The sequence below is a fragment of the Coniophora puteana genome (assembly GCF_000271625.1).
Source record: "Coniophora puteana RWD-64-598 SS2 unplaced genomic scaffold CONPUscaffold_6, whole genome shotgun sequence".
NCBI lineage: Eukaryota > Fungi > Basidiomycota > Agaricomycetes > Boletales > Coniophoraceae > Coniophora > Coniophora puteana.
In genome coordinates this window covers 2,221,193-2,249,154 of record NW_006913058.1, presented here as the reverse complement: position 1 = coordinate 2,249,154, position 27,962 = coordinate 2,221,193, and the positions used below count along the sequence as shown (strand labels likewise).

The 27,962-nt window shown below is 53.7% G+C and overlaps 13 protein-coding genes and 1 non-coding gene across 14 annotated transcripts; 9 read left to right on the top strand and 5 right to left on the bottom strand.

Moving 5' to 3' along the window:
* Window positions 1-366: 366 nt before the first annotated feature.
* Window positions 367-1,005, top strand: CONPUDRAFT_105019 (uncharacterized protein). The gene is made up of 2 exons (XM_007770706.1): window positions 367-544; window positions 613-1,005. The coding sequence occupies exons 1-2, from the start codon at window positions 377-379 to the stop codon at window positions 898-900; spliced, it is 456 nt and encodes a 151-aa protein (XP_007768896.1). The 5' UTR covers window positions 367-376; the 3' UTR covers window positions 901-1,005.
* Window positions 1,006-2,008: 1,003 nt separating this feature from the next.
* CONPUDRAFT_90444 (uncharacterized protein) lies at window positions 2,009-2,991 on the top strand (the record flags this gene model as incomplete). The annotated part of the gene is made up of 3 exons (XM_007770705.1): window positions 2,009-2,061; window positions 2,117-2,395; window positions 2,481-2,991. The coding sequence occupies 3 exons, from the start codon at window positions 2,009-2,011 to the stop codon at window positions 2,989-2,991; spliced, it is 843 nt and encodes a 280-aa protein (XP_007768895.1).
* Window positions 2,992-3,814: 823 nt separating this feature from the next.
* Window positions 3,815-4,400, bottom strand: CONPUDRAFT_82454 (uncharacterized protein; the record flags this gene model as incomplete). Its single annotated transcript, XM_007770704.1, has 2 exons — window positions 3,815-4,194; window positions 4,295-4,400. 2 exons carry the CDS (start codon window positions 4,395-4,397, stop codon window positions 3,839-3,841), a joined length of 459 nt encoding a protein of 152 aa, XP_007768894.1. The 3' UTR covers window positions 3,815-3,838.
* A 678-nt stretch (window positions 4,401-5,078) lies between these two features.
* CONPUDRAFT_90442 (MFS general substrate transporter) lies at window positions 5,079-7,247 on the top strand (the record flags this gene model as incomplete). The annotated part of the gene is made up of 6 exons (XM_007770703.1): window positions 5,079-5,339; window positions 5,519-5,682; window positions 5,771-5,859; window positions 5,940-6,173; window positions 6,245-6,638; window positions 7,088-7,247. 6 exons carry the CDS (start codon window positions 5,079-5,081, stop codon window positions 7,245-7,247), a joined length of 1,302 nt encoding a protein of 433 aa, XP_007768893.1.
* Window positions 7,248-7,700: 453 nt separating this feature from the next.
* On the bottom strand, window positions 7,701-9,579 carry CONPUDRAFT_137453 (microtubule binding protein). Its single transcript, XM_007770702.1, has 6 exons — window positions 9,178-9,579; window positions 8,981-9,087; window positions 8,890-8,927; window positions 8,431-8,752; window positions 8,109-8,216; window positions 7,701-8,042 (listed from the first exon to the last, which is right to left on the bottom strand). Exons 1-6 carry the CDS (start codon window positions 9,296-9,298, stop codon window positions 7,989-7,991), a joined length of 750 nt encoding a protein of 249 aa, XP_007768892.1. The 5' UTR covers window positions 9,299-9,579; the 3' UTR covers window positions 7,701-7,988.
* CONPUDRAFT_105008 (uncharacterized protein) lies at window positions 9,572-11,199 on the top strand. Its single transcript, XM_007770701.1, has 4 exons — window positions 9,572-9,624; window positions 9,695-10,496; window positions 10,616-10,952; window positions 11,078-11,199. The coding sequence occupies exons 2-3, from the start codon at window positions 9,708-9,710 to the stop codon at window positions 10,889-10,891; spliced, it is 1,065 nt and encodes a 354-aa protein (XP_007768891.1). The 5' UTR covers window positions 9,572-9,624; window positions 9,695-9,707; the 3' UTR covers window positions 10,892-10,952; window positions 11,078-11,199.
* Window positions 11,200-11,427: 228 nt separating this feature from the next.
* Window positions 11,428-13,781, top strand: CONPUDRAFT_82451 (uncharacterized protein). Its single transcript, XM_007770700.1, has 3 exons — window positions 11,428-12,034; window positions 12,174-12,236; window positions 12,376-13,781. The coding sequence occupies exons 1-3, from the start codon at window positions 11,864-11,866 to the stop codon at window positions 12,469-12,471; spliced, it is 330 nt and encodes a 109-aa protein (XP_007768890.1). The 5' UTR covers window positions 11,428-11,863; the 3' UTR covers window positions 12,472-13,781.
* Window positions 13,782-14,883: 1,102 nt separating this feature from the next.
* Window positions 14,884-15,425, bottom strand: CONPUDRAFT_165686 (uncharacterized protein; the record flags this gene model as incomplete). Its single annotated transcript, XM_007770699.1, has 1 exon — window positions 14,884-15,425. The coding sequence occupies exon 1, from the start codon at window positions 15,235-15,237 to the stop codon at window positions 14,884-14,886; it is 354 nt and encodes a 117-aa protein (XP_007768889.1). The 5' UTR covers window positions 15,238-15,425.
* A 1,286-nt stretch (window positions 15,426-16,711) lies between these two features.
* CONPUDRAFT_124761 (uncharacterized protein) lies at window positions 16,712-18,127 on the top strand (the record flags this gene model as incomplete). Its single annotated transcript, XM_007770698.1, has 5 exons — window positions 16,712-17,037; window positions 17,091-17,124; window positions 17,187-17,511; window positions 17,594-17,868; window positions 17,957-18,127. The coding sequence occupies exons 1-5, from the start codon at window positions 16,904-16,906 to the stop codon at window positions 18,125-18,127; spliced, it is 939 nt and encodes a 312-aa protein (XP_007768888.1). The 5' UTR covers window positions 16,712-16,903.
* On the bottom strand, window positions 18,110-19,166 carry CONPUDRAFT_165684 (NAD(P)-binding protein; the record flags this gene model as incomplete). The annotated part of the gene is made up of 4 exons (XM_007770697.1): window positions 18,110-18,509; window positions 18,558-18,782; window positions 18,835-19,084; window positions 19,144-19,166. 4 exons carry the CDS (start codon window positions 19,164-19,166, stop codon window positions 18,309-18,311), a joined length of 699 nt encoding a protein of 232 aa, XP_007768887.1. The 3' UTR covers window positions 18,110-18,308.
* A 1,384-nt stretch (window positions 19,167-20,550) lies between these two features.
* On the top strand, window positions 20,551-22,259 carry CONPUDRAFT_154111 (uncharacterized protein; the record flags this gene model as incomplete). The annotated part of the gene is made up of 4 exons (XM_007770696.1): window positions 20,551-20,564; window positions 20,662-20,745; window positions 20,803-20,938; window positions 20,997-22,259. 4 exons carry the CDS (start codon window positions 20,551-20,553, stop codon window positions 22,257-22,259), a joined length of 1,497 nt encoding a protein of 498 aa, XP_007768886.1.
* Window positions 22,260-22,790: 531 nt separating this feature from the next.
* CONPUDRAFT_t56 lies at window positions 22,791-22,877 on the bottom strand. Its single transcript has one exon. It is a non-coding gene; the product is annotated as a tRNA-Pro (tRNA).
* Window positions 22,878-23,155: 278 nt separating this feature from the next.
* Window positions 23,156-25,132, top strand: CONPUDRAFT_137449 (uncharacterized protein). The gene is made up of 3 exons (XM_007770695.1): window positions 23,156-23,194; window positions 23,248-23,843; window positions 23,899-25,132. The coding sequence occupies exons 1-3, from the start codon at window positions 23,191-23,193 to the stop codon at window positions 24,919-24,921; spliced, it is 1,623 nt and encodes a 540-aa protein (XP_007768885.1). The 5' UTR covers window positions 23,156-23,190; the 3' UTR covers window positions 24,922-25,132.
* Window positions 25,133-27,053: 1,921 nt separating this feature from the next.
* On the top strand, window positions 27,054-27,907 carry CONPUDRAFT_165681 (uncharacterized protein; the record flags this gene model as incomplete). The annotated part of the gene is made up of 1 exon (XM_007770694.1): window positions 27,054-27,907. One exon carries the CDS (start codon window positions 27,057-27,059, stop codon window positions 27,843-27,845), a length of 789 nt encoding a protein of 262 aa, XP_007768884.1. The 3' UTR covers window positions 27,846-27,907.
* Between the last annotated feature and the right edge of the window lie 55 nt (window positions 27,908-27,962).

The following is a 27,962-nucleotide window of genomic DNA, read 5'->3' as shown; positions in this document are numbered from 1 at the left end:
GCTAAGCATATAATGAGGACGTGCCATTGCATAAGTTAGAGGAGAAATTTGCCGCGGCTTTTTTAGATACACGGATCAAACCTATAGCAATCCGTAACCGCCCGTGGGGAGTATTATCTTCCAACAGCATATCGCATTATGTTTTACGATGACAAATACATGGTTCCCGATGATTAATATGTTTTCCGATGACCAGTACGTTTTCCGATGACCAATGTTGTATGTTTTTCGATGACTAATATGTTTTCCGATGACCGGTAAACTGCCTTGATGAACGGGATACGTATAAAAAGGTCCAGTGGTTGAATTGGAGAGCTTGCTTTTAATCTCCGCTGTTTCTCGTTCTCTAGCAGCCACATCATCTATCGACTTTTTCATGACCTCCTCGTCGAGTGCTAAACAATACACAGGCGGATGCCTATGCAGAGCAAACAGATACGAGATCACGCCGAGCAGGCGTTTAGAAATTGACGTCTGTCACTGCATCGACTGCCAGAAATCTTCTGGTTCGGCCTTTGCAGCAAATATCCGAGTGTCCTCTTCAGTGCGCTTCGTGTATACCGTCTACGTTATTAGTACTGATCAAATCCATTATGTGACATTTCACTGCAGGAGTTTCGCCTCACAAAAGGAGGCACGCCTGATGTGCTTGGCGCGTTCCACAGCAGGAACACTCTGTCAGGCAACGAGGTTGTGAGGCACTTCTGCACGAAGTGTGGGTCGCCGATCTACGGCAATGCAACAGGGTTCGACGAGGTTGTTGTGATCACGAGCGGGACAATGGACGCGCCCAGCGAAGAGTGGGTGCCAAAGGCGGAGCATTTCTGCAAGGACAAGCGCACCTGGATGGCAGATGTGAAGGGAGAGGGAATCCCTCGCCATCATGCGAGCGCTATGTAGAAGAAGCCATTTTTGCTACTTATCAACCCCCGGTTCAAGTTACGCAGACCGTATATCGCAGACAGTGAATCGATGACCTCAATGAATGATACTCTATGATAAGCGTACAGTACAGCAAGGCACACAGCCCAACGGAACTTGAATCAAGCGACTTGATTGCACATTCGGATTCAATATTCGGCTTCCGTATATTCGCACGAGAAGCCACAAGGACGGGATGATTTACCTGACCGTCCTACCAGTGATCAATCAACATACGAGATCCTCAGTCTCTTTTCGCTATGTCCACCTCCAAATCAAAGGCGTATACCGGAGGATGCCTCTGTGACGCCAACCGATACAAGATCACCCGGAACATCGCGTCGCCCCTTTTCTACGTCTGCCACTGCCTTGACTGCCAGAAGGCATCTGGTTCGGCGTTCATGGTGAACATAAGGGTGCCTACATCAGTGAGCAAGACCTTTCTACATGGTTATATTAGCAGCTCACTTATAAACTACCGTAATATCCGTAGGAGTTCTGCTTCACCCAAGGTGGGACCGATAACGACCTTGGAGAGTTTCACGATGGTAAGAACGTGTCCGGAAGAGAGCTCGTACGTCGCTTCTGCAAAAAGTGTGGATCGCCCGTCTGTGCAACGATCACCGGAAAGAAGAGTATAATTGTCATCATGGTGGGTACATTAGATGAGCAAGAGGGTGCTTGGAAGCCTTGTGGGGAATATTTCTGCAGAAGTAAGTGGAGTTGGGTGGGTGGGGTCATGGGAGAGAAGGGGGAGAATGTTCCTTGCTACGACGTACGTTGAGGGCGTCTCATACCGCGACAAAATGGACGGATAGTTCGTAGGTTTAGGTTGAGTAGTCAAACGAATAAAGGTACTAACGAGGTTCGTGATAAATTGAGACCAAAGTCGGATAGCAGAGGTCCGAGAACCACGGAATGGTTTAGCGGATATTCTCACGGGCCGAAGCACCCGCATCAGTTCCTCTGTTGCCTTGTCGTCGACGCATCGCCCACTGTTCAGCATCATCCTGCCCCAGTTTGTCCTCATATTGAGCTACTTTTATCGTAAGACAAGGCTTTTACAGACACCAGAGAGCAATACATCATGCCTCACAAGCGTGCCAAGCGCTCTGCTAGGGAGAACGAAAAGACTCTTCGGTGCGTTCTCTTCATCTGGTAAATAAAACACTATGTTGAAGGTATGGCGGAACAGGGGACCTGACCTTCCACCCTCTCAAATCGCGCATCACACCAAAGCCACAAAGAAAACGGGCGTCACCACGAAAGCGAGCAAACTTGACGAGGAGCCTATACCCAAGTCCGCCGCACGCATCCTGAACGCTGCGTCGATCCGCGGGTCATACAAGAAGCGCAAGTTGGATGATGATGGAGAGGAGGGTGGGAAGCAGGGCAGGAAGCGTTCTAAGGGGGACGGCGAAGGATTAGAGATGTTGAAGCTCCAGCCTGGGGAGACGATCGCTCATTTCAACAAGTGCGTTCGTTATACTTCGCGCTTCTCCTCGCTCTCTGATGAATCTATGTCGCTTTTCCCAATCATCTTGATGCTACCGCTTTAGACGAGTCAACCAAGGCATGGTCTCGTCGATCAAGTCTGCGATCGCGACTTCGTCTGCCCACACTCGCAAGGTGAACAAGACTGAACAAGACGAGAAACTCGAGAAGGCCGCTGCTAAGAAGAAAAAGAAGGCCTCACCCAAAGATCAAGCTCAAGGCCCCGACGGCGACACATCCGACCCTGAAGGATCGTCTCAAAAACCCAAATCCTCTGTCCCCGTCCCTGCTCCTCGTCAAGAAATGCCCCGAGCAACCGAATTCCAGGTCGCATTAACCTCCGCCCCGCGTCGGCTCAACGACATCGCGCAAGCGCCTCCTACGCTCACTGTTGGAAAGCTCACGAAGAAAAAGGCAGCTGCCGCCGCTGCTGTCGTACAGTCGTCGGAGACCGAAGGCGCCGGTTTGCGTTCAGGTGTCGTTAGCATGGCGCAGAAGCTGCGGATGGAGGAGGAGCGCGAGAACGCCATCCGTCGATATCGGGAGCTGAAGGCGCGTAGACTGCAGAGCTCATGAAAATGATCTCGCCTGGGTCTCGAAAACCGGATCGCTGTCAGGGGCATATGCGAGGACCTACAACGCGCGATCAAGGACAGGAACGGACCGACGCTGGCAACCCCCGCAGTCTGATTCACGCCGACTGGTGGGATGTGGTCTACTATTGCTGGTAAGGATAACGTTGTTATGCGACTCCAGCGTTGGTGCTGATTGTCGTTAGAGGGCTTGACGTGAGCTGAGCCTCGAGTCCGTGTGTTATCCAAGCACGAGCTCAACGTTTTCAACGATCCTGTCTTTTGCCTAACTGCTCCTCTTGGGATAAATGTATCCGGCTTGGTCAAAGACCGCTGCACTCGCGCATATACGCGCGATAACGTCATCGCGCGCGATGTCTTGGCCCGAGTTGGCTTTCATCTAGCATTCACCCCACATCATATCCGCTATACGCGTCATTCACTCTTTTATCTTCCAATGAACGCGATTTCATACAACTCTGTTAGTGTCCCAGGCCTTTCTCCGCTGCATGAAGGCACTTCGTCGCCACTCTTCTGTCGCAGCTCCAGTAGTACCAACGCGAAATGACATCACATCTATCGTTCGAAGCTTCGTTCTTTTCACAACACGAGCCATGGTTCGTCGTGACGTTGCCAGCTGCAAAAAAGCACTGCCTGTGTAATAGCTTGGCCTCGCTGACGTATGGTGCGAAGAGCTGCTTGCGGTCAACTCCGCTTCTACCGGAAGGAACCAGCGTGAGTTAGGGGGCAGAGCGGTCACAGGCATGCAACTCATCCTGGAAGTGTTATTTCCGCAATCGTCGGTACAACTCCTTGGTGCGCCTCCACCAACCTGGTTTCTTGCCCGTGCCCTACGCTACAGCGAGCCCCGCGTGTATCGCTGGGAGCACTGCGTTCCTCCAGAGCGCCGGGGAAAGCCGCACAATAAAGACAGGAGTCGGCTCTACAGCATCTGGTCCGTCATCGTAGACGTAGCCCACTTCGATCTCGCCTTGCTGTGCTAGCGGGAATGATGTCTCCCATTCAGGTCTTCGAGAACGAATGCCCTCGTGGGGAGGAGTCTGGATGATGGTAACGGTGGCGCCGGCGTCTTGCCTTGCACCCAATTGCGTGGATTTCATATGTGTGCTGCCTTTAGTAGAGTTGCTTTCGCCCACCTCCCTCGAAAAACGCGGCTGTTGTGTGTCCCTATAAGAGGGGTCTCGAGGTAAGCCTGAGACTTAGACTCGGCTGAATTGCAAAAGCTCTTAGCTCTGATGAGTGTCAGAGTACAGCCCAGATGTGCTGATGGCCGCTGGTATTGTTAGTGCAGGACAGTGCAAGGCGACTCCTACCACGGATGATCGACCCCTCCCTCGAGGTTTGTGAGGCGACGAGCACCAGACAGAAGCTCTCAAACGCTTGACTCATACGTGGCCGCCTACATTTAATGGTCAGACCGGGGGTACGGCAACGGTTCCCTCCTAGCGGAGCGGGCGCCACGAGGGACATGGCAGGCCTGTTGCCGTAAACGAACGAGGAGGAACCCAAGTTGGCGACGGCGCGCCCGTCCACGCCCAATCCTGGCAGGCGTAGCGACAGAATCAACCCGTCCGATGATCCCGGGCTCGCATTGCCGACCCTTTGCCTCCCTTTGCCTTTCCATTCCTGTGCCCCACCCCCGAGGCCCCCGACCCGAAGAAGTGACTCGCATGTATATTTATGTGTGCGTATATGCGCAGAATCCTCGCCTTCTTGCCTCCTTCTCCCGTCTTGGTGCGTAAGTTTTGGCCAATCTCCGACTTTTTCTTTGTCAGGACTAACGCCGTCATATCCTTACAGTGACTTAAGCACACCTGTTTGCAAGACGCGAACGAACATTACAAAGCTTTTACGATGCTCACGGCTACCGACACGATAACTGTTCCACACGAACAACCCGAATCTACGTACACTGAGGAAAAACTGGGAGAGTCGTCAACCATGCCCTCCACCGCGCACTGCTCGACGGACTTTGGCATCCCCGATGACATGCGCCGCGACAAGCGCGAATCGTCCAGCACCACATGCACAGCCACTGTGCTTCTCTCAGCAGCGGATCGCGCGAACCGCATGAGCGATATCGAGGAAGGCCAAGAACGCGCCAGAGCTCAAGCAGGAGGCCCGGGGAGCAACAATGCAGAGAACGGAGACCTCAACTGGCGGTCGGCAATCTGCGTCGCGGGCTCGTTCTTGGCTCTCTTCGCCTCGTTCGGACAGATGAACGCGTTCGGGACATTCCAGACGTGGTACGCGGACCACCAGCTCGCGCACCTGGAGCCGTCGACGATCGCGTGGATAGGGTCGATGCAGCTGTGGACGTTCTTTTTTCTGGTGAGTCTTCCTTTGTTGGATTGCTGTGGATTATTCTTTCCCCGTTTTCCTTATTGTTCTTGGGTTTCCATTCTCCTTCCCCGCGATCATATCTCATATCGTTGCTGTGGTCCATGACGTGATATGCCTTGCTAACTGCTGTGTTCTGCTGTGCATGACATTGCCCATGCGATTATCAGGGTGGAATTGTTGGGCGCGCCTTCGACGTGTACGGACCCATGCCACTCATGGTAGGCGGAACAGTGTCGATGCTAGCTAGCATGCTCGCAACGAGCTTTGCAACGGAATTCTACCAGTATTTTCTCGCACAGGGACTGCTCTTCGGAATCTCGATGGCGCTACTGTGAGTAAATTTGGACAGGATCCCTGATAACAATGATGAATGATCGACGTTTACCCATGCTATTGTTTATTTTTGCCCGCAATGCTAGATTCTACCCACCTCTCAGCGCGATTTCGACGCTCTTCCGACGTTACCGTGCTACTGCACTCGGAATAGCTTCCGCAGGCTCGGGCATAGGTACGTTTCTTCGAGCCACTATCACTACATCTTTGTTACTTTGCACTGGGCCTGATACGACCGCGTCGTGTGCTGTGCAGGAGGCGTGGTGTACCCAATATTGTATCAACATCTGTTCCGACAGATCGGGTTTGCGTGGGGTGTCCGCGCGGCAGGGCTTCTGTCTATTTGCTGTTGCCTGGTTGCCGTCCTTGCCGTCAAGAGCGATCCGCCACCCAAGCGTAATACAGACAAAGGAGGTCTCTTCCAGAAATGTACGATTTCGGACCGACCATTTGTGCTGCTTGTCATTGGGAGTGCTTTTGTCGCACTAGGTATATCTACTCGCTTATAGTATCCGGGTCTAGGATTGCCATGGACTAACAGCACGCGTTGAACCTTTCAGGTCTTTTTTCACCCTTCTTCTACCTTGCCGACTATGTCCAGAATTTCATACAATCAACCCCCTCTCTATCTACCTCCACGTCCGCCATCTCGGTATTCTATGTCCTCTCCGTTATCAACGCAGGAGGCACATTAGGCCGCATCATTCCGGCGCTCCTCTCAGACGCCCTGGGGCGCTTCAACCTGCTCGCCCCGTCAGCGTTCCTTGCTGGTTTATCATGCCTTGTATTCTGGATGTTCGCGAACAGTATCCTGGCCTCGATGCTCTTCGCGGCGGTGTTCGGTTTTCTCTCCGGAGCGTTTATTTCGCTCATCACACCGTGCGTCGCTCAGATCTCGGAAAAGCGCGAGATCGGGACGCGGATTGGGGTGCTATACAGTATGCTGTCTGTGCCGTGAGTGTTGCGCGTTCACCTTTCTTTTTTATGAATCTCTATTTTTCCCATTTTTGTTTTCTACCCGTGCCTTTGCACCCGCTTTGACTCTCCATTAGTCGATGGTGCTTGTTTTCCAAGCCCGCGTCCGAGGAGAACGGCTTGGAATTTGGAAGATCTTCCATTCCTCTTCATTTCTTGTTCGCTTGTTTGCCCTTCTTCCCCTTCTCCTTATCACCACGATGCGTAAACCCCTTACGACGCGTGCGCGCTCCGCGCCCGTTGCCCTAAGCGTCACCACGTTCCCAATCCCCTCCCTTTGCCCGACCGAACCCGTTCTTTTCTCGTCCCCGCATTGTTCCGTTCCGGTCCTTCCTTTCTTCGTCCCGTTCCGCAGCCCCGTTCTCCATCATGTCGCCTTATTTGCGATTCGCGGCTTGCTGACACAACGACATTATGCGCATACACAGGTCACTGCTCGGCGGCCCGATCGCAGGCACCCTGATCCAGCGCGGACACGGCTCGTACGAAGACATGATCGCGTTCGCCGGCGCTGTTATCATGGTCGGCTCGCTGTTTATCTTCTGGGCGAAGCTCAGCATCGACCGGCGCGTTCTTGCGACGGTGTAGGCTGCCCAAGCCGAGTCCAGCTTGCGCACGATCACGAAGCCGGGATGGGCCGGGCTGGCCGGGCTGCGTTGAAGTTCTACCCGCCGGGGCCGGTGCGCAGCTGCGAGGGTTTGCTTCTTGCAATCTTCTCTTTCATTGTTTCATATTAAGTCTTTATAATGCTACGCCACGCCTCGCTGGGTGCGAGGTGGACGACGACGACCCATAATGACCCCGTACTCACTCCGAACTCTTATAGCTCTAGTTACTATATATCACGCCCTGCGCATACTTATTTGTATTTATACGAGCGGTATCGTCCATACGCTGTAGAGCACGCGCACTTCCATAGACCCCACACCCACAACGTTCACGTATCTTGACGAATACAATTGCAACGAGTCTCATATGCATGGTCCTCAGCCACCAGCTCGCATCGCGCGCCGCATGATCCTCAGGTGCACGTTCAACAGACTCAGACATAATGGGAATGAATTACGAAGAGGACTCTATTCGAGAAGCACCATGAAGAAGAAGGAAGTGATTATGGAAACGACAGCATGGTCAACCTAAGTTAGGCTCACGAAAAAACACAAGATGCGCGGGAGCGGGGATGGTAATGGAATGACAGGCCACTATAGCAAATCAGAGCGAAACACGGCATGGCTACGTAGGAGAAATTCCAGGAGAAACAGTGAAAAAGAAGAAGTACGGTAGTGCCGCAGGCGATGTGCAGAGGGTGCCGCACGGTGCGCCACCAGACTAGAAGGTCTCCTCTTCATCGACGGGGGCGTTCTCGGGGACCTCAAAGCCGTCCTGCAGATGGAGCGATGGTCAGAGATCGAGGGTGTGTGCGCCAGGCGATTGGACTGTAGGGCCTACCTCGGTGGAATAGAGGATCTTCTGGATCTCGTTGAGCGTGAAGTCGTCTTTGCCTTCCGCCTCGAGGGCCTCGATCTGCTGCTGCACCAGGATCTCGATGTCACGCAGCTGCAACGCCGACCGCCAATTCAAAAGTCAATGCAACGCCGACGCAGCATTGTCGACGTCCGGAATATCGAGAGAGCATGATGAAGAAGCGATCGAAATCGAAATAGAGATAGTGGCATGAATAGATTCAAGGCAGGACGCAGCAAGGAAGAAGGTTCGATGAGCTCTATCAGCTACTAGCGTCGATCACCACATGAAAACCAGGAGAACGCACCTTCGCAAAGTAAAAGTCCCTCTCCTTCTCGAGTCCCTCCATGTGCGTCGACATGTCGCGCAGCTGCGCCTGCAGATTCTGCACCGCCTCGCTCGGCTGCGTCGAGCCCGCGCGGTGGCCCGTCACCGGCGTCTTCCCGCCCGAGCGTGCGCCGCCCACGCCAAGACCGCCCGGGGCACGGCTGCCGCCGCCACCGATGGGCGCGATCGTCGCTGGTGGCTCGGCGGGAGCGCCGCGCCGGCGGGCGACGGGGTCGTACTCGTGTCCGCCGTAGTTGGAGTCCCAGAAACGCTTCATCCATTGCAAGAACTCGAGGTTGTCTCTGATCACATCAGGACCGATGCGTAGAAAGGGCCGTCAGCGTGTAATCGATGTGATTGGAGCAGGTGATGAAAAGTTAGGGTGTGTAGATATGGATATGTATGGAAGTGGGTGTAGTGTGAAGCATGGTAGACTTACTGCATTTTGCATTTGACGAGCCTCTCGACTAAGATGGGCTATGATGGGCTGGTTGATAAGCGGCACGCGAGAACGGGACGGAAAGACAAGCCTTGTCGATCTTTTTGGCCTTGAATGCGTTCTGGAGGACCTTGAAGTTGGCGATAAACTCGTACTCGTGCTTCGCGTTCATTTTCACGCGAGACATTGGCACGTCGACTGATGTTCACAGCGCATAAATAGATGGGAATTCACGAGCATTGAGCATGTTGGAGAGATTGGTTAGAATAGGCGAAGAGGTTTGCTCACGGAATATCGAGTCAAGGACTTGGCAGTAGGCGGCGCCGGTGCCGCATTGCTCGACCTTAGTGTAGTTGATCTGGAGGAGCTCGTTGAGCCATGCGAGGAGATCCGTGCGCGATCCTGACATGGTGAGGTCGTGAGAGGGGGCGAGGGCGTCGTGTGTGGTGGGGACGGGTATGAAGAGAGAGGGAGAGACGGAGTCGTCCGCGCAAAACACCAAAGGTGGGACACGCGACGCCGGCTAACCTAAGCGCTCGCCTCGACATGCCCCGAACCCATCCAATCATGGCCCTCTTCATTTACGGCGCATACAATCTTGACTCTTACTCTCAGTCAGTCCAAATTTTCGTCGTCAAAGGAGAGAAAGAGGTCTTGTCTGTAACGTTGTACGCAGCATCGTCTCGGCCCCGGCTTTCAACAACACGCAGCTTCAGGGTGAGGTGAACTGGAAAAGTGAGCACCTTCATCTTCATTCACACTCACAGGCTTTAGCATTTTGACTTGATCGCCCGCGGTCCTGCAGCTATACCCGCGCTATGGGTCTAAAGACAGCTTCGCCTGAAATATGGAGACGCATCGTGCAGTGGTCTCGGCGCGCCGATCTTCCTAATCTCTGCCTCGTTTGCAAGCCCCTCCAACGCGCCGCGGAAGCCAGGCTCTATGAATCCTTCGCGCCGAGGGAAGTGAACAATTATCTGCTCTTCTGCGGGACCATCGCCACGAGCAATCGCTTCGGCGCCCACGTACGCAGTTTTGTCGACAACCACCTCTTCCCACACGCGCCCCTGACACAGAACCAATGGCTGACCGTCAAGGCTGCCCTGCTCAAGATGCCTTCCCTCGAACGTCTCGTTATCTTTCACCCGGCAGATTGCAACGCGTGGCTGTTGGACGACGCGCTGCCCTTCCAGCTCTGGGAAGCTCGACTCGGCCTTGAGTGGGACCCGCTGTTGGTTAACTTTCTGATCAAACAGAAGCAGCTGCGCGTTCTACAGCTCTTCGATGGACCTTCCGCCGACCCCGGTGCGCCGGGTCTTAGCCCCGGAAGCCTTCCCCAGCTGCTCAGACTCGAGGCCCCGCTATTCGTTGCCTCCCACGTCCTCCCCTTCACATCGTCTCTGACTCACCTGCAAATCGAAGTCGATCCGCAGGCCACCAATGGACTCGAGTCATTTCTATCGGACCTTGGCAGACACGCGCCTATGCTACGCGCGCTCAATGTCATGCATATACCCGACACAATGGCTGCTCGGTGCTTGAAGCTCATCTCGTATTCATGCCCCAATCTTCGCCATCTCGGTGACATCTCGTTGCCTTGTGATACCGTAAGCAATCAGTCCCCTTCCTACCCTCTCATCGCATCCCGTTCCACGTTTTAGATTTAGTTTTCGGGCGCTTTTAATAAGACCATCATTGTTGACTTCCTTCTTTCCTGCCTCTGCAGCGCTCCGAGGTTCATCGACATCTGATGTCGATGCGACACTTACGTGTTCTTGAACTGGACGTGTCCCGGTGGTTTCCACAGCCGGTGGGTATGATCCAGCGACTCATCATTACGGAACTGCGCGCATACTGCCCTACGTTGGAGATCGTATCCATATGGTGCGGCCACAACCAAAATACATGGGCCCTCGAAGGCGATCATTGGAGAAACAGATCAGAGCGAGCGCAGCGCCCGCAATTTGTAGCGTTGGGTGGCGCTCACCACCACCACCACTGATAAGGTCTCGATCGGGGAGGCATACGAGCTTCCTGCCGCGGCAGATTTTGGGTTTTCGCAGGTGCGTCAATTTGCGGGCCCCTTCTCAGGACGACTGTCCTTGTCTTCGAATCTGCATCGTGTTCGAGACCCTGACACTGTTCAAGACTATTTTGCTGATTGAGGCACACGCATATTATATTGCAGGGGCGATGTCGATGATCGCCGGGGAGCAAACGAGCGCGCATATAGGTGGGCCCAAAAAGGCGTAGTCTTCTCCGCGTCGTTGTCCGTGAGACGCATTGCGCGGGGGCAGACCGAGGACAAGGAACGGACGATGGCTATACTGTACGTGACACAAAATAGAAAGAGAGATCGGAGGGTAGATTGGCCGTCCCAACATGGACAGGTAGTCGCCCGTGGGCGGAAACGTGGTGTTGCCATTCCCGTCGGCTGGCGAGCAGGTTCAGAAGAGAATGCGACCGGGTTCTAATTATTATTACGCTACAGTTTACAACTTGAGTTATGTGCCTTCCTGCCTCTGATCTCCCCGAGATCTTGGCCCGCTGACATCGCCGACCCCAATTCTCTCTTCCCTCTCGAGGTCCCATGTTTGTGCAGATGCGACCATGGATCATGGATGAGATGGTGTCTGAACACGGGAATTCATCATGTTTCCATGTTTCCATGCCCATGCCATGCCTGTGTGCTGTGTCCAACTTCTTTCCCGCCATCCATCTCTCACCTCATCACGTTGTCGGTAATGTCCGCTCTTGCTGCAGCGACACACGGCATGGCATAAACTATGGCCAGCCTATATCCCTTACGGCCACGGCAGATTTAAGCTTTCGATCCAGCGTCTCTCGTGTCCCCCTCCAGAGGTTATAAATCACTGCGTCGCTTAGCCTTTCCGTCATTCCCATTCCCTCACCGTCCAACAGCTAACACAACACACTCGCAGTTTTACTCGTTCCACTATCCACACCTCGAGATATGTCCAACTCCAGCAAGCCCAACTCTGCCTCCTCGTCCTCCAGCTCGTCCCCGCACCCGGGCATCGTCGCGCTCCCGAGCATGACCCACTCGCTCGCATCGCTGCCCAACATGTCCTCGCTGCCCCAGGACATGCTGCACTACAGCAACGGCGCGTACAGCAAGCAAAAGGTACGTCAGAACGTTCCGTGGCGTTCATGCCCCCTTCCGTCTCGAGGCGGGACCAATACATTTGGCTTCCGCACCACGTTTTCATCCTTGTTTCTTCATCGCGCAACTGGCTTGACGTTTGTCTGACGCTTATCCGCAGCTGGACCAGATGCTCGCGCGTCAGCAGCACCACAACTTTGCGTCACCCCCATACCACAGCCAGGTTCGTGTCTCACCCTCATCCTCCGCCCCCTAGAATCCCTGTGCACTGTCCCACCTTGTCCTTACCGGACTTGGCGTGCACTCTTCGAGAGACTTCCTTCACTTATCGCTGACGCAACGTTTCTTTGGACTTCGTTCAGGGCTATGACGTAGAGCGCACTCCCAGCCCCGATGATCATATCACCGTGCGCTGCAGGCAGCAGCAACAGCAACAGGGCACCGCCGGCCGGAGGTGAATGGGCCGCAGTGCTCGTATCGCGTCTCCACACCCTCGACTCGCGTTCCGTCTCGCTATCGCTCCCCCCGTTTTCAACTCCGAGTGTCCCCTGTCCCTTCTCTCATTCTCGGTTCGGTCCTTGTCCTGGCTTGAAATTCTAGATTCCGGTTTTGCGTTCTGCGATAGATAACCACCAAGCACCCCATACACAACCTCGTCCACCCCTGCCCCACTCGTCCACGCCGAACCCACCCTTCTTCTCTCCTGCTCTTCCTCGCCACACACACCTATACACTCGTACATTCGCGTCGACCACCCCGCTCCACTCTGCCCGCAGGTTACCGATCAGCGAAGCCACCCTCTCGCCTCTTGCACTCCCAGCTCCCGGCCTCTTCAACCCAGCCGGGAAGGCCCGTTTCCTCTCTCGACCGCACACCGCTCCAGAAGCATCCCAGGCTTGATTCGACAGCCAGCACACCCGTGACGTACAACGCATACGCATACGTAAACGGACCTGCACGCATGCTTCAAACTGATCCGTGCTCACTGGCCCGCCTAGCTGCGGGTGCACGGTCACGTTTCACGGTCACGGTCGATGATGCAGGAGATGGACGGTCCATTGTCCATTGTCCCCGCGTTCTCGACCCCGCCGGGGTCTTTAGCGCGGCCGGGGAACTCGAAGGAGCTGGGCCTGAGGCATTTGAGCACAATTTAGGCATCCGGTGTCGGCGAACCCCACAGAGGCTAACTTACTGCAACCGTGCCTGGGAAGCTGGGTACTTCCGGGTGCTCACGCTGGGCGTGCGTCGCCGTTCGCGGCACGGTGTTGTGAGTCGGCACTGGGCGGGTTGTGCAGCAGGGTGAGAGGCTCGTGCGCTGTGGTCGTGTGCTTGGGATCCTGTGGAAGGAGAGAAGAAAACCCAAAAGTACACCACAGCCTATGCGCTCATTGAGGATAGATATCGCTGATAATCTCGTGTTCTCTCGCTCTCGTCTTGCTTTCATCTCCACCTCTCTTCTCTTACATATTTAATGGCTCGTCTCTCATGCGTACGTACATACATACATCCATCACTCAACCTTGGGGTTCCTTGGAAGAATGGGGCCGAGACACCAGGACTCTTTCTCTTTTTCTAGACACATCCTCCACTTCTCCGTTCTCGTCTTTGTCTGTCCAGCCTCATTTCATCATACCTTCCACATCTCATCTCATTAGACTATTCCCCGCCTTGCTTCACTTCTTGTATCACCGTCTCCCGCTCTGCTCTGTATCGTCGCTCTCCTCATTCGCCACCATTGATACCGTGTTCGCATGTCACTCATCTCATTCCCAATATACCTTGGTTTCATCCATCCTCTTGGACACGCCCACATTCGCGAGTTTCATGAATCATGGACCATGCACATGGATGCTGTGACGCAATGCTCCCTTCTCTGGTTCATATCCGATACGCTACAATTAGCCGGTGCACACCGACAGGTTCGGATTGTCTGATAAGTGCCTGTAGGAAGTATTTACCCCGTATACTCGCGCAGATCAACACTGGGCAATGAGAAACGATTATCGACGGAAGTCGTGACTCGTGATTGGCCGTGAGGATGTTTGTGGCCGCATGATGATCGGTGACTGATGCAAGCAAGCTCGCGTCGTCCCTCCCCCCGTTGGCGGGAGTACATTGAGGCAACTCACAGACTACAAACCAACAGTGTGCGACCTTCCTGTCAAAAGCTTATTGCATGGTGGCTCAACTACCTAGCCTGTCTGACAGGGCAGGGCAAACTCTGTACAGTATGTGCATGTGTGGACACTCAGGGGCTACTATGGACGCCGCCACAGACACCTTAAAAGCGTATCGGCGGCAATTAAGCCCGCAGAGTCTGGGGCCGAGGGACGGAATCAAAAACGCGCGGAACGGCATGACGTACTTGAGCTCCCAATTCGAGACCCTGGGCCATTACCGCGCCTGCTTCCTTTGATCTTCCGTGCTTCCCGTCTTTGTCAGCGCAAGGCATTTTAGTGCACACGCAAAACGCTGCACGAGACCCGGTCACGGCGCTGCTAGAGGAAACTTAACCTTGCACGCTCGCGCTAAGAGTAGTACGCGCGCGGGCGTGGCTGTCTGGGCTTCCAGCGGCCCTGGGAGACATGTCGGGTATGGTGGTGCGGGGATGTGCGGAAGGAAGAAGTGTGTATTTGTGATGCAGACGATGATGAGAAGGTATCTTGGACCAGAATCTGGGGTAGGTATCACCTAACGGCAGCGTTAGGAACCACGCTTGACTGGTCGTGGTAGGGGAGGATTGTCCAGAGGCATATCGCCGTTCGCGTCTACATTAAAGATGATGCATTGATGATGCACAATTCCATGACGCGTAAGGGATGGGATGCGACTTACCTGTTCGATGTGTAATGACAGGAGCCTGTATGAGCCTAGAAGACACTGGTGCGGTTCGAGAGGAGCGTGTTGACACGCAGGTCTGGGTAGTCGTATTGGGACGGCGACTTGGTGAAACTCGAGATGACGGCGGTCAGCTGCGTTAGCCCAACAAGCTCAGGTTCGAGACCAAGAAGACCATCACGCGGTTCCCCCACAGTTCCGCGAGCACCGAACGGCCGACCAGCTAATCGCGTTTGAGAGGAACGCCTCACATCAAGGTCCACAAGGGCGAGAAGGGCCCCCACATGGAGGAGCCACAGATCAGACGCAGAGGTATTTGCGGAAAGTAGTCTCCAGCGCATGCTAAATGACGAACGAGGTCTCTTCTCTCCCACCGCATCACGCATCACGAAGAGTGGCCAGCCCCCCTAAGTCAGTCTCGGCAGCGAGTCAGCTTACTAAAGCCTAAACCTAGATGAAAAAACGCGCATCCTGGGAACTGGGAGCCAGTCTCCCACCTCGCATATCCCAAACACCGGCGGGCCTGGGAGGGCAATGAACACACCCTGTCAGATCTCATACTACGGTACTGGGTAATCCTCCGCAGTAGCGATCGTTTCGCGTCCGGATGGGAAGAAACGCGCTGATGTCACTTTGCATCATCATCAGACCCCAGTCGCGAGTTTTTCATCTCACCTAGGTGCAGTAATAATTAGCGGTCATCAGGAAAGTCCATGGTCAGTCACCGGACCGTGCGCGCGTGCGCTGGAGCCACTGGGTGGATCACGCGACGACCTTGTCCAGATCCAGCAAACGAGCGCCAGACGAGATTAATTAAGCGCGGAAGGCATGAAATTTCATGCTTCTGAGAAAGCGCGCAGGACCGTACTGAGAAGGTCTCCAAGAAAGCCACTTTGAACGCATTGAGCACCAGCGCGAGGCGACAGTGGGTGGGTGGAACGTTCGAGGGTTGGAGCCTGTGCTGAGTAAGCTGCTAAGTCTATCCATGGGACAAAATGTTGGTTGGAAGTAGGTTTGATGCCGAGCGAGTGAAAACGGGAGGGAAGCATCAGCGTAGAAAAGTCTATTGCGCCGGGAAAGGCGACTTGAACCTCGAGGCACGAGCGGATCGCGAGACCGACAGCACGGCAGGAGGCATGGTTGAGTTAATGCGCATTTACCAGGCGCAACGCGTTAACGATGTCTCGAGTGACGAGTATGTACCTCCGCAGACGCGTACAAGGTTGCATTCGAAGTGATGTCAAGAGAGGCTAGGCCGTCACAAGGCGAACATGAGCGACTGCACAGTGCTAGCGTTTCATGCAGGCTGGCCGGAGAGTCGGGCCTTGTCAGGGACGGGATCAGCAGGCAGGACCTAGGCAAAGTGTCAGAGCGTCATCGTACAAGTAGAGTCACGATGATCATTAAAGATAATATCCTATGACCAGCGGGTATGATTGATGAGGAATCGCAGCAGACTGCAAGCACCAATTTCGTGTCGTCTTCGTGCGTGTTGACGGACCTGAGCAAGTCTTGTGACAGGGGCACTGCACTCAACAACAATTTGCTTGTACGTGTTAGGATCCCGGGCCTCCGGGTTTTGCCGCATGGTCTTTTGTGATCGTTGACCGGTCCCATATCCCTCCAGAAGTCCCACCATCTCTTGGATCTCATTGCCGCCAGTTATGACGATTAGGGTTTCTTATGGATTGTCCATGCACACAGGATCAATCTACGCTACATCTGCGAAACCGACCCACCCGCGGACGACGTGCCATCGATCCTGCAGTGATCAGGAGCAACGGACGAGCAAGGGACACGGCCCACAAGGCTGCATACATGCAAGTATGGGCTCAACCTGAATAACATCCCCGTGAAAACACGTCAGGCTGTGCTGTTCTTGCTTGTTCAAGTGATCTTCCAGAGTTTTCCCTGCGGAATGCGTCGGGAGTTGCCCGCCGATGTAGCGCCTGACTTTGCACCGACGTTTCTCCTCTGTTGTCCCATGGCGCATATAGCGACGGAAAGTTGTTCTAGGACTGCCTCCCATTCTCCTCAGCCATCTTCGGACAGATGCAGTTCTTCAGTGGCATCCTCGCGCTTGCAGGGATTGGATCAGCTTTAGCGACGCCAGTCATCTATGATGGTCGCGCGTCCATGAACCTTACTGGCGACATGCTCAACGCCTCGGAGGGCCCGTACCTGACGTGAGCACAAAATCAATCATTGTCTATCGTCTTCTTACCTTGGAATGTTCTAGAGTTGTCAAGGGCAGTACCGAGAACGCTACCTACGTTCGTTCTTTAGCCAATGCGATAGTCGCCGCCGCCGCCACTTCTGACCCTTTTTTCCTTAGTATGCCACTTTGTACGAAGACAAGATGGCACCAACTCCGCTGTGGAGGAACGTTGGCTTGGAACAGGCGATTGGGATCTCTATCGATAATACCTCGGTCTTCATCCCTGGTGGATCTTCTCCGCAGTATGGGTTCCGGCGCACGGACTTCATCGCACAGGTGGACAACAACCACACATATCTCGACACGATCATGGAGAACGGTACCACTGTCTTCCATGTCTCGATTCACGCGGACGGGCGGCTCCCCTTGAACTATACCCACGAGTATCAGATCGTGTGGATCGAGCCAGACGACGGCAGCCACGTTTGGGACATCCAAGTCGGTGAGTCTAGTCAGCCGCATGTTTTGGACTTCTTTTGCTCCACTCTTCGTCTTCGCGAGCCTTACGAAGAAGCGCAAATCAGGCACACCGTTTTCCGATCCTACCAATAGGACAGTGGACCCCACGGCACATAACCTCAAGGTTCGAGACCATGCCCTGAACGTGCTGTTCGAGGTGCCGTTCACGGCGGAGGACTGGCACAACTTTGCCGTCCAGGTCGACTGGGCGAACAAGACCCTAGGCGTGTTCTACTCCGCAAACAGCGAGGACCTGAAAGCTGTCACCGGGTTGTGCGACAACGATTCGGTCCCCTCGGACGCAGCCGGTGAAGGGGACTATCACTTCGGTGTCCTCAAGGTAGGTTTCCATCCGCCACCGAACCACCACGCTTCTCTTCGCTAAGCTTTTCTTGTGCCTCTCTTCTTTTTGCCTTCACTGCCACTAGCTTCCTCTGGCCAACCCCGCGGATACCCCCGCGGAGCAAGCCGATGTGGTGCACTATGGGATCCAGGAGGGCGACAAGGAGGCTCTGATCTATTCTGGCTTCTTTGTCGAGAGCATCCTCAGTGGTGGTGTGAGCGCGGGACACGGGGGCGTTGTCCAGGCCATCTCTTGATCGTCTGTGTCTCGTTCGAAGCTTGATTATCGTACATCTCGACATGTCGAGTCCAGAGCATGGGCGCGGGTTATCGTTCTGCACAATGAATTCCCACTTGTACCCAACGTTCGAGTTCGGCCGTCGGCGCTGATTCGGTATAGAACGCTGCGGCGTATCAGCGCGTGCTATGCGTTCGTGGTCACCAGGGTATCTCCTTCCCTTGGTAGTTTAGAAACTTTCCTGCGCTTTGGGTCGTTAGCCCTGTGACAACCTTGAGTATCCCTCGGACAGATTTCTCTGCCTCGATGAGAGCGCCTTGTCCTCCCATCTCCGTCTTTACCCATCCTGGATCGAGCACGATCGGAATGAGGTCGGGTCGTTCCTTCGCTTGTTTGTACGTCTGAGATGCAATCAAGATAATGCGCTTGTGAGAAATGTGTGGACGTACGAGCATGTTGACAGCTGTCTTGCTGATGCTGTAGCTCGCTGATTTCGCACCGCAGTCTTTTGCAAAACTCGATAAGGTCGAGGTCATGTTGACAATGACCTTTCTCTCGCTGCGCTCAATAGCTTGCAGAAGATACTGCGACACGAGGGCCGGTCCTATTACGTTCGAGGTGAAGGTGTCTCGCAGGTCATTGGAAGAGAAAGCGAACGCTGAGTCACGGTGATTCTTTCGTCGCTCGTGAGCAGGGATTTGAGTCTAGCTGCGGGCGATGACTCACAATCGCAGCGTTATTGAACAAGTAGTCCAACCCTCGTCCGTCGAGCAGTTGTATAACCTCCCCCGCCCCCTTCGCGATACTCTCTTCCTCCGCAACATCAAGCTGTATGATATGGATCGCACCCTGATACGACTCCGCGAGTGCTCTGAGATCTGTCGCTCGCGCTGGGTCGCGACACGTCGCAAAGACGGTGTTATCTGGCAACTGAAGAAGCTGTCGGGTTAGCTCGAGGCCGATACCTCGGGACGCTCTGGCTCTCTCGATCTAAGCAAAGTGGAGCAGCTAGGTGACTTTGTGGGCGGAGCTCACCCTGTGATAAACCAGGTAGGCATGTCGTGTCTGGGTGCAGGTTTGTCAGTCGCAGGGTTTGCGAGGACACTCAAATATGTCGCAGTACTAGGTCGCGTTCACATAGAATGATGTCACTGATATCTGTGATGTCATCGAGAACGCCCAAATATAGCCCATGAGAATAAGTTTCAGGGTCGAGACCGAGTCGAGACCTCCACGGTCTGTGTCGTCATCAGCAAGGGAAGAAATACGTATGTCTTGTTTCCGAATAACACAAACAAAAAACGATGCGGTGACGTTAAGAGCCTCGCGTTGCTGACTCTGACCGCGCCCTCGCCGACGTCCAATACCCAGCTTCTCTTGTTTCTACAGAAGGCTCGCATATGGCTGCCTGTGGTTGCTCTCATGCTGCTTGTCCAGCGTGCCGAGCACGAGAACCGCGAGCTTGTCGCTGCTCTCCGCTGTCGCAACAAGGGGATATACACACTCCGCGCAGAATGCGCGTTTCAATTCTTCGACACAAGTCGTTCCCCTACTTGCGAAGTTTCTGAGGCCGGAGAAAGCAGAATCCCTAGTTTGGCAGCATAACATTCGCTACGTCGGGATATCGAAGTTCGCAGCTGTAGGCGGGGTCGTGATTCACCGATACGGGTATGACCAAGCCATCAGGAAAAGCATTGTACATGCTTGATGCTAACAGCATCAGATGATGTGTACTACTGGCATAGCAGGATTTTCACTCACTCTCAAAATTCACGCCGGTTGGTCCGATGCGCTCTGCTAGAGAGGAGACTGAGTGCAGACACAGCGGAGCCTTTTGTTGAACGCGTTAGGGCGTAACGCGTGACCCATGTGATGCTTTTGTCTTTCGGTCACAAATTTGTCACACGGTGGCTCGGCCAGGCTTGGTCACAATCGAACATTCGGGACTGCCATCATGTTCAATATTGTCCGTCTGCGTTGCCTCCCTTGGCTTGTTATTTTTCTACTGAACTTCGTCGAGCTTCACTTCAGAATTATGGTGTGATAAGGTAATGAAAGGCTCTTCGTTTTTTTGGACCTAGCAGAGCATTTGGCCTTGATTTGATTGAAATATCGATGTACCGCAATTTGCGTCCTTCGTCAGGTAGAGTGTATTGAGGCTGCCCGCTTCCCCAGCATGAGCCGTCGCTTGATGAAATTTCAGAGAGTTTTGCCTAATTCTAGATAGCGCCGTTATTCTGCCGAAAACTGAGAACAATGGAGAACGAGTTCCAGAGAAGGACACATCGTGCACCCGCCATAGTTTCTCTCGTGATGCACCGCGCTTTTATTCCCCCATAACGGATAACTTGACCCAAGGCAAAGGCTCATCCTGATGTCCTGTGGATATCACGAAGCACTCCCGGAGCGCTTTGCCATGACAGCGCATCAGCGATCGAGCGCATGGACCCTCCAGAGTACGCATAAAGAGGGCTCGCTTCGACCTGAGACAGAACAATAACCACTCCATTTCTCCCCCCGTTCTTTTCTCTGCCACCTGATTTTTGACACCAGTCTAACAAAAGGCGCTTCCCCAAACGTCGAAGACAACATGAACATGTGGGCCAATCCCGTCGAGCGACTCGACCTATTCCATACGTGAGTTTTACGTCTCGATTCACGCCTTTTGGTTCTGTATTAACTAAATATCCCCAGAGTTGCATTCGAACCAACACCCAGCTCTACGACTTCTATCTGCGATGACTTCCTTACATCCATAGGTGGCAACCGCCCTCTCCCCTTTTCTGCGTCTCATCAAGAGTCAGAGTACACAGCGTACTTTGATGGCGAGGTAGTTATGTAGTTGTATCAAAACTACATCGTATTGACGTCCACTACCCTTTCAACAGATACATTATGGGAACTTCGTGTACGACGCAGCTGGACCAGACGTCCAGGTGGATGTCCACAACGCCTACGACCCGCTAGCGGCTACCCAGTCTCCGCCAACGAGCGTCATGCCCTCGACTACGCTGGTGTCTGGCACGACGCCCGAATATGATCCGCTGCTCGACTCGTCGAAGCCGCCGCTGTCCTATGACGATATCTTGCGTCTCTGGAACGTGACCGCGGACCTAGAGGCATGGACAGATTGGATGAATGGGACCTCGCCATCGAATTATCCGCAGGGGCTGGAAGTCGCGTCACCCGAAACGCAGCTCCCTATCCCCACTCAGGCATACAGTCCAACCGCCATCGTAGACTATAGGAGCCCTGCATCGACATTATCCACACTTCACTCTCCTACCAGCACGCTGTACGAGTCCCCCTACGGAACAGTACATGCAACCCCCAGCACGATTTTGAGTCCAGCCATGGACTCGAAAACCAACAAAGTATATGAGGCGCACAGCGTCGACACGGACCATGTCCACACCGAGACCGCATTCTACTCGCAGGTCTCCGAGTCCAAGGTGTCGACACCGGAGCAGCCAACCACTCACCTGAAGACACAGTCGACCAACGATTACTCTCCACAGGGCACCGTCACTGGTTGGCGCCATAAGACTCCCGAGGCCATCGAGTACACATGCAAACGCCACAGGGACGACGGCGAGAATGAGGAAGAGGGAGACCGGAAGCGTCAACGTCGATCCCACTCTTCTGCGTCGCCTGAAGCATTATCCTCGCCCGCGAGCACGCTGTATGAAGAGATCACTGAGCAGTACGTTAGCGTCACGAGCGCATGCACTGGACGTATCGAACACACGTACCGTCTGCCCGGAAACCGCCGAGCGCCGAGCACCCAGAAGACGTTTGCGAGGGATGAAGATCGACCAGCACAAGACGCGCAATCCTATCCGACGACGTCAGCACCGAAGCGGAGGAACGGATGCAGAGATTGGAACTGTTTCGTGTGCGGTAGTCCCCTCGCCGCGCTGAGCGTCCTCGCTCACATCACGAAGAACGTTCGATACAGCTGCATGAACCAGCCTTGCCAGACGTGCGGGAAGGAGATGACGAAGGAAGTCGCGGAAGAGCACATTCAGGCGATAAAAATGGGGTACTCAGCATGTGCAGAGATCCCGGCGTGGATGCGCGAGGAGTATCGGAAGGAGAAGAAAAGACGAGGGGGAAAGAAGGCGAAGGGGAGACGGGCTCAAGTCGCTTGACTGCAGTGAGATGGAATATGAGCCTTGTACTTGTAATGAGATAATGCTGCGATAACATACCTGTTTTCTCCATACCTTGGAGTCCGTGAGTCGCGAAGGAGGATCGTTGAGGGGGCGTCAGAGAAGAGAGTGAGAAAAGCGTTCGGAAACATCTCAATCGATAATCGTTGTTCACGACCATAACTCGAGCAAACAGCGATGGCTTGATCCAAAAGCTCGCGATGGATTGATGGATGACTGTTATACCACATCAACACGGACTTATCGATGGCGCGAACACGCGTTCGTGCATGCATTCACTCACCAAGCTCGTCCTGATTGACCGTTTCTCTCCTCCAGATTCGATGATAGCTCTCGCATGTCACGCTATGTCGTCAAAAACGCTCGCCGAGTAGAATGAGAGAATGCGAATCTGGTAGGCGAGACCCAAGACGATGAGATGCAATGAGCTTGAAGCTCGTTGTCGCCAGAGGTGCTTCCGTATCGTACTCCGAGTCGACGTCACGTCTTGCAAAATGGGAAAAAGGCAACGGGCCTGACCGGGAATTGAACCCGGGACCACCTCGAAACTGCTCCGGAAAACCCTAACAAGGTATCATACTACTAGACCATCAGGCCGGTCCGGGCCACGTGGCTAAAGCGCCACCTGTAGGCGCCATCATGGTCTTCGAGGTCCAGGCCATGGTCCAGCCTGCTGTGGCTAAAATCGGCGTGAGTCGCGATTCGCGCACTCAGATCTTTTGTCTCCGTGACCTCAGCGAATTCGAACAGGAGTTATCATCTGATTCTTACTCTGAATCAGACGTCTCAGAGACACTTCAATTTCAATCCAGAATGTCTTAGAGTTTCATGCCAGTGGTCAGTTTGTCCTTCCCATCTTTCCTACCACCCTGCCACCGCAAGTTTACGACTTCAAGACCGGTACATCGCAATGGGTTCGTGGCTTTTCTCCGCACATCGTTTCGTCTTCTCAGCGGTCATCTTATAGCGAATATGGACTCGATGCACTCCTTATCCGCCGGGAATACATCGCTGCTCGCCGGCCTGCCCAACGAGCTCCTCCGCGACGTCAGCGCGCATCTCCCCGAGGAAGACCTCCTTGAATTTTGCAGAGTGGATAAGCGTTGTAATAGCCAGGGTGTCCTCGAGTTTCTCTATCGGAGTGGACGCCACCCCGATGATCTCCTGTCATCCGACCTCGGTGTGGTCCCTCTATGCCGACTGTGGGATCGTGAACACAGAACACTCCTACACGGACTTGGTGTCTCGCTCGGTCCGGGTACGTGCCAGGGCTTCACGACCGCTCTCGAGTCGGCGGACGCCGCGCGGCTTGTTCGTGGGTGGGTTCGTCGTTTTCCGACGGTCAAAGACGTGCACATTCAAGTCGGGTCTGTCTATCACGCGCGGGAGCCCATGTTTTTCAAGGAGCTCGCTGGCCTCTTGCGTATCCTGGCAGGAGAACGATGTGAGCGTTTAGTATGGGAAGAGGAGGGCGAGACGGGCGCCAGAGAAGCGCAGCCGTATGGGTTGGTTGCCCCGACGGGTGAGGAATGGAGGGCGTATAGCATTGCGCACTACGGGAAGGTACACATCCCACGTTTGTCTTCGTGTTGTCGTCATCGTTAACACGCTCTGACAGGAACACCCAGAACACCCATACTCTGCTGTTGACGTTCCTCACGACACCAACGATCCCGTTCCATCGTGGTACCTTGACGACGCCCCGCATATGATCACGCTCCAGCACGTCAAAGTGACCACCCCTACTCTTTTCATGCGCCCTTTCAACTTCTGGATCATCAGCTCGCTCAATGCCTCCCCTATACATACACTGGAGCTCGACTTCACCGGTTACTACAATTGGGACTCCAGTAGCAAAAGTGGAGAGTGGTTTTACATCCTTGACTATCTGCGCCTCCCCTCCCTGCGCAAGTTCGACTTACGGTGCAGGACCGTTGGTGACAGCTACCTCCGCATGTTCCTGAAATACAACCCCACGATCGAAGAGTTTGCCCTTTACGGCATGCACATGCAGCTTCAGTTGGATCTGCGGGACACCCCACCCGAAGCCATTCAAATGCTATCAGGGACGGCCCGTGCGGTCGAGGGCGTACTCAACCCCTCGCACTTTCAGACAAAGAACTCGTTCCCAAATCTACGACGCGTGTTCATTCAACAAGCGGATCTCGATGGCCGGGAAGATCTTCAGCGCGCATTGTCTGCGCTCGGCCTGCTCAGCGAGGATCCATCAACGCCGAAGAACGTCACGCTCGCACTGGATTTCTTGGACGTGGCAAAATGTTCGCAGTTCATCGGGCGGAGCGCAAGCGCAAACGCGAATGCGGGTCAGGTAGTGGTGTTTCCCGAGCCGTACCTGACATGCATGACGCGTCTCGAGGTTACCTTTCCGAAGGGGGAGAATTTCCGTGAGGAAGAAGGGAGAAACCTGTTCGAGAGCGTGGCGACTTGGCTGGGAAAGTTTACTAACATTGAGGAGGTTAGCTTGGGCCTATACATGAGCGGAGGTACGATGTTGGCGACGAAGGATGAGGAGAAAGTCGTGAAGGGTATATTGGAGCATGCACCGAGAGTAAAGAGGGCGAAAGTCACTCATGAGGGTGAAATGCGGAGTATGGATGAGTGGCGAGTGTTGTATTCATAGTCTGGTTAACGCAGCACCAAAAGTGCATTGGTCACGAGGATGGTGCCAAGCAAACGATGTGGCTCGGATATGTCAAAACCGGTCTTCACTTCACTTGTCTTTATGGGCTCTTTCTTCAGTTACTTGGTAGCGTTAGCGCACTACTCAAGTTTTCGTGTTCTTTTTCTTTCGCATTACCTGGCTTTGAAAGTGTCATAGTGGTTCAATTCTCAAAAAGAACGGAGAAAGTTGTTAGGTACTCCATAGACTCGTCTTCACAACCCTCAAACCGCTTTAGATGCAATGAAGGCGCATGGGGGCCGGAGATGATTTGACATGATGTATACTTGTATACCTCATTGTCTTGTTCTATTATTCTTGATCACCGGGAGCCATGGTTAATTATTGATAAATCTGCTCTAAGCACCACTCTACTGGAGCATGGACACACTCACTACGTTACATGCTGTATAAATGTGCTTTCTGCGTCCTATTGATGAAGGCTGTGTCCCCACGCCGTACGTGTAAATTTGCAACACGTAAGGTGGTGCATGCATTCGGTAGTCTTTCTCCTCGCTTCCCATGGTTCCAAATTCGGACCTAGCTTCACCTTCTCTCTCCTCAATTAATAAAGATCAGTCGTGACCTTATCACCCCATACGTACGTTTTCATTGACCGTTGTTGAAGCTTTCTGAGTACGTACGCTCCAACGTACTGCGATGTCCTGCGTCGATGAAGTGCGTATACCATACCGTCTAAATCAGCAGTTAGCGGTCGAGCAATACGTCAGCCTCCCACATCCCCCGGCCTTAGAACGGGACGGGACGGACCACGCCCAACCCTACCAAATATGCAGTGTTCAGTATCCTGCTTCCCCATCACTTTTCATACTTTCACAATGAAACCCAGCTATATTAAACTCTAATACTTGGCTATTTATTATATCAGAAGTACTCTTATCGCTTCATCAATCCCTCACATGTTTCGCGACCGCCTGTCTCTGAAGCGTCCTATCCTACAGCCCTCGGCTCACTCTCAAACATCGCTGATATCAATGCCCATTATGCCTACTGATCTTCAGTCGGGAAGACACCGTGAGTTAGACTTTCCCTCGGATACTGGAGATATTATAGTGGCGTAAATATGAAGACCGCAGCTACAATTTGCAATCATATCTCGACTGTAGCTTGGAGTAGGTCAGAGTGCTGATCGATCTCTTCAGCCAGGATTACTCTCAATGGCTGGGTTCAACAAGTCGTCGGGGTGAAGGGCGTTGGTGCTGCAAAATACAAGCAGACCCGAAGCGGTCCACGCTATCAGCAAGTATGGACATCAACCGTGTCAGGTACGTTCTAATTCCAGCTCATGATAGTTATTAACGTTTGCGTACGTGCAGTCTTTGGGGAGCCATGGGCTAGTGGAACGGGAGAGACAAAGCAGAAAGCAGACGATGCTGCGGCGCAGGCTGTCTTGTCGCAGATACAGAGCGATGGTCAAAGCTTTTGGGTAGAAAGATTACAGCAACTAGCTTGTCATAAATAGCAGAGTGTACACGTAGGAGTAAGACGTTGCAATTGTATGAAATTATGTGCCACATAAACGGCAGGGTACATGTCTAAGTGTTCGGGAGTTTTCTCAGTACGCAGAAATGAACGATGCTTAGGAAAAGCAAGTTCACTAGGCTAAGTTCCGATGTGACGTCTCCTGGTGTTATCGATAATCACCCCACCAGGCAATTAGCCGTTCATGATCCGTCTTTACCGTCATTTCAACGTCAGCCGTCGGCACGCGAACTTGACTCCGCCTCGGTGTTTCTCCTCAAAGTTTACCCTCTTTGCCCCAAATTTTCATTAAAATCACTTCAACTTTACAAGTCGATTTTTTTTCATTGAACAATTTACTACCTGCTGATTATCGAAAAAAGGAACCGAGATTTCCCAAGATTGTTCGGAGACTTGGTTAGTTCCTTTCGACATTGTGCGGTCAGACCGGTTCCGGTCAGGTGTGACGCTTTTGAAATGTGCCACGTGGAACTGTGGCGGGAGCCGCGGGGTCCCTTGAATCTAACGTTCCGCCCGCGCCACATCATTTTCTTGACTCTCCCGACTTGCGTTGAATCTCCCTTTACCATCTTTCACTTCAACCACATTATCCCATGGCCTATCCCGAGGTCCCCGCCCTCCCCGCGTCTACTCGGCCGGCATATGCTCCTCCAAAGTTCGCACGTAAACCATATGCTCAGGACTCCGCCACCAACTCCGAGACATCCTCACGAGCGTCCCCGTGCCCGTCTCACCCTGAACTCACGATAGAGAAATCCAAATCGGCCCAAAACGGCAGCGCCAAATTTGCCTCCCCGTTGTCCCCCAGCTCGCTGCAGCAACTCCAGCCCCATGCTACAACTGCGCCGATGACGCCTGCAAAGCGAAAACGCACCTACGCATGCCCGTACCCGGATTGCGGTGAGACGTTCACACGCAAGATGGACCGCAGCCGGCACATGCAGCACGCGTGCAGGTCTGAGTCCGCGGAAGCGCAAGCGGCGAGGCGGGAGCACCCCGCGCCGGTCTGGCACTGCCCCGTCTGCGGCAAGGTGCTCTCGCGGCGGGACGCGACGGAGCGACACATCCTGAAAGGGACGTGTGTAAAGGGACGATGCGGAATGTGCGGAGATCGAATGACGGAGCGGGCGATTAAAGGGCACATGGACGACATGGGCAAAGGGAATATGAAATGTTTCTCGGCAAAGCTTGCCACGAAGGCGGCGAAGAAGTCGAAGAAACGCAAGCTCGAGGATAAAGAGGATGAAGAAGAAGAACTTGAGGTCGAGGTAGTGCTTGGCGAGGATGAACTCGAAGACGAACTGGAGAGCGAAGACGGCGGAGAAGGATCTCAGGATAAAAAGGCAGCTGTGAAAGACGAGGGTAAGTTTGGGAATGAGTAATGGGCAGTCGAGTGGTTTTCCTACGACATGTATAGTTTGTAGATAACGACATTCACGTTCAACGACCACACGGAAGGCTATCACATGAATGGAGCAATGAAGAGGTCTGAATCCCAT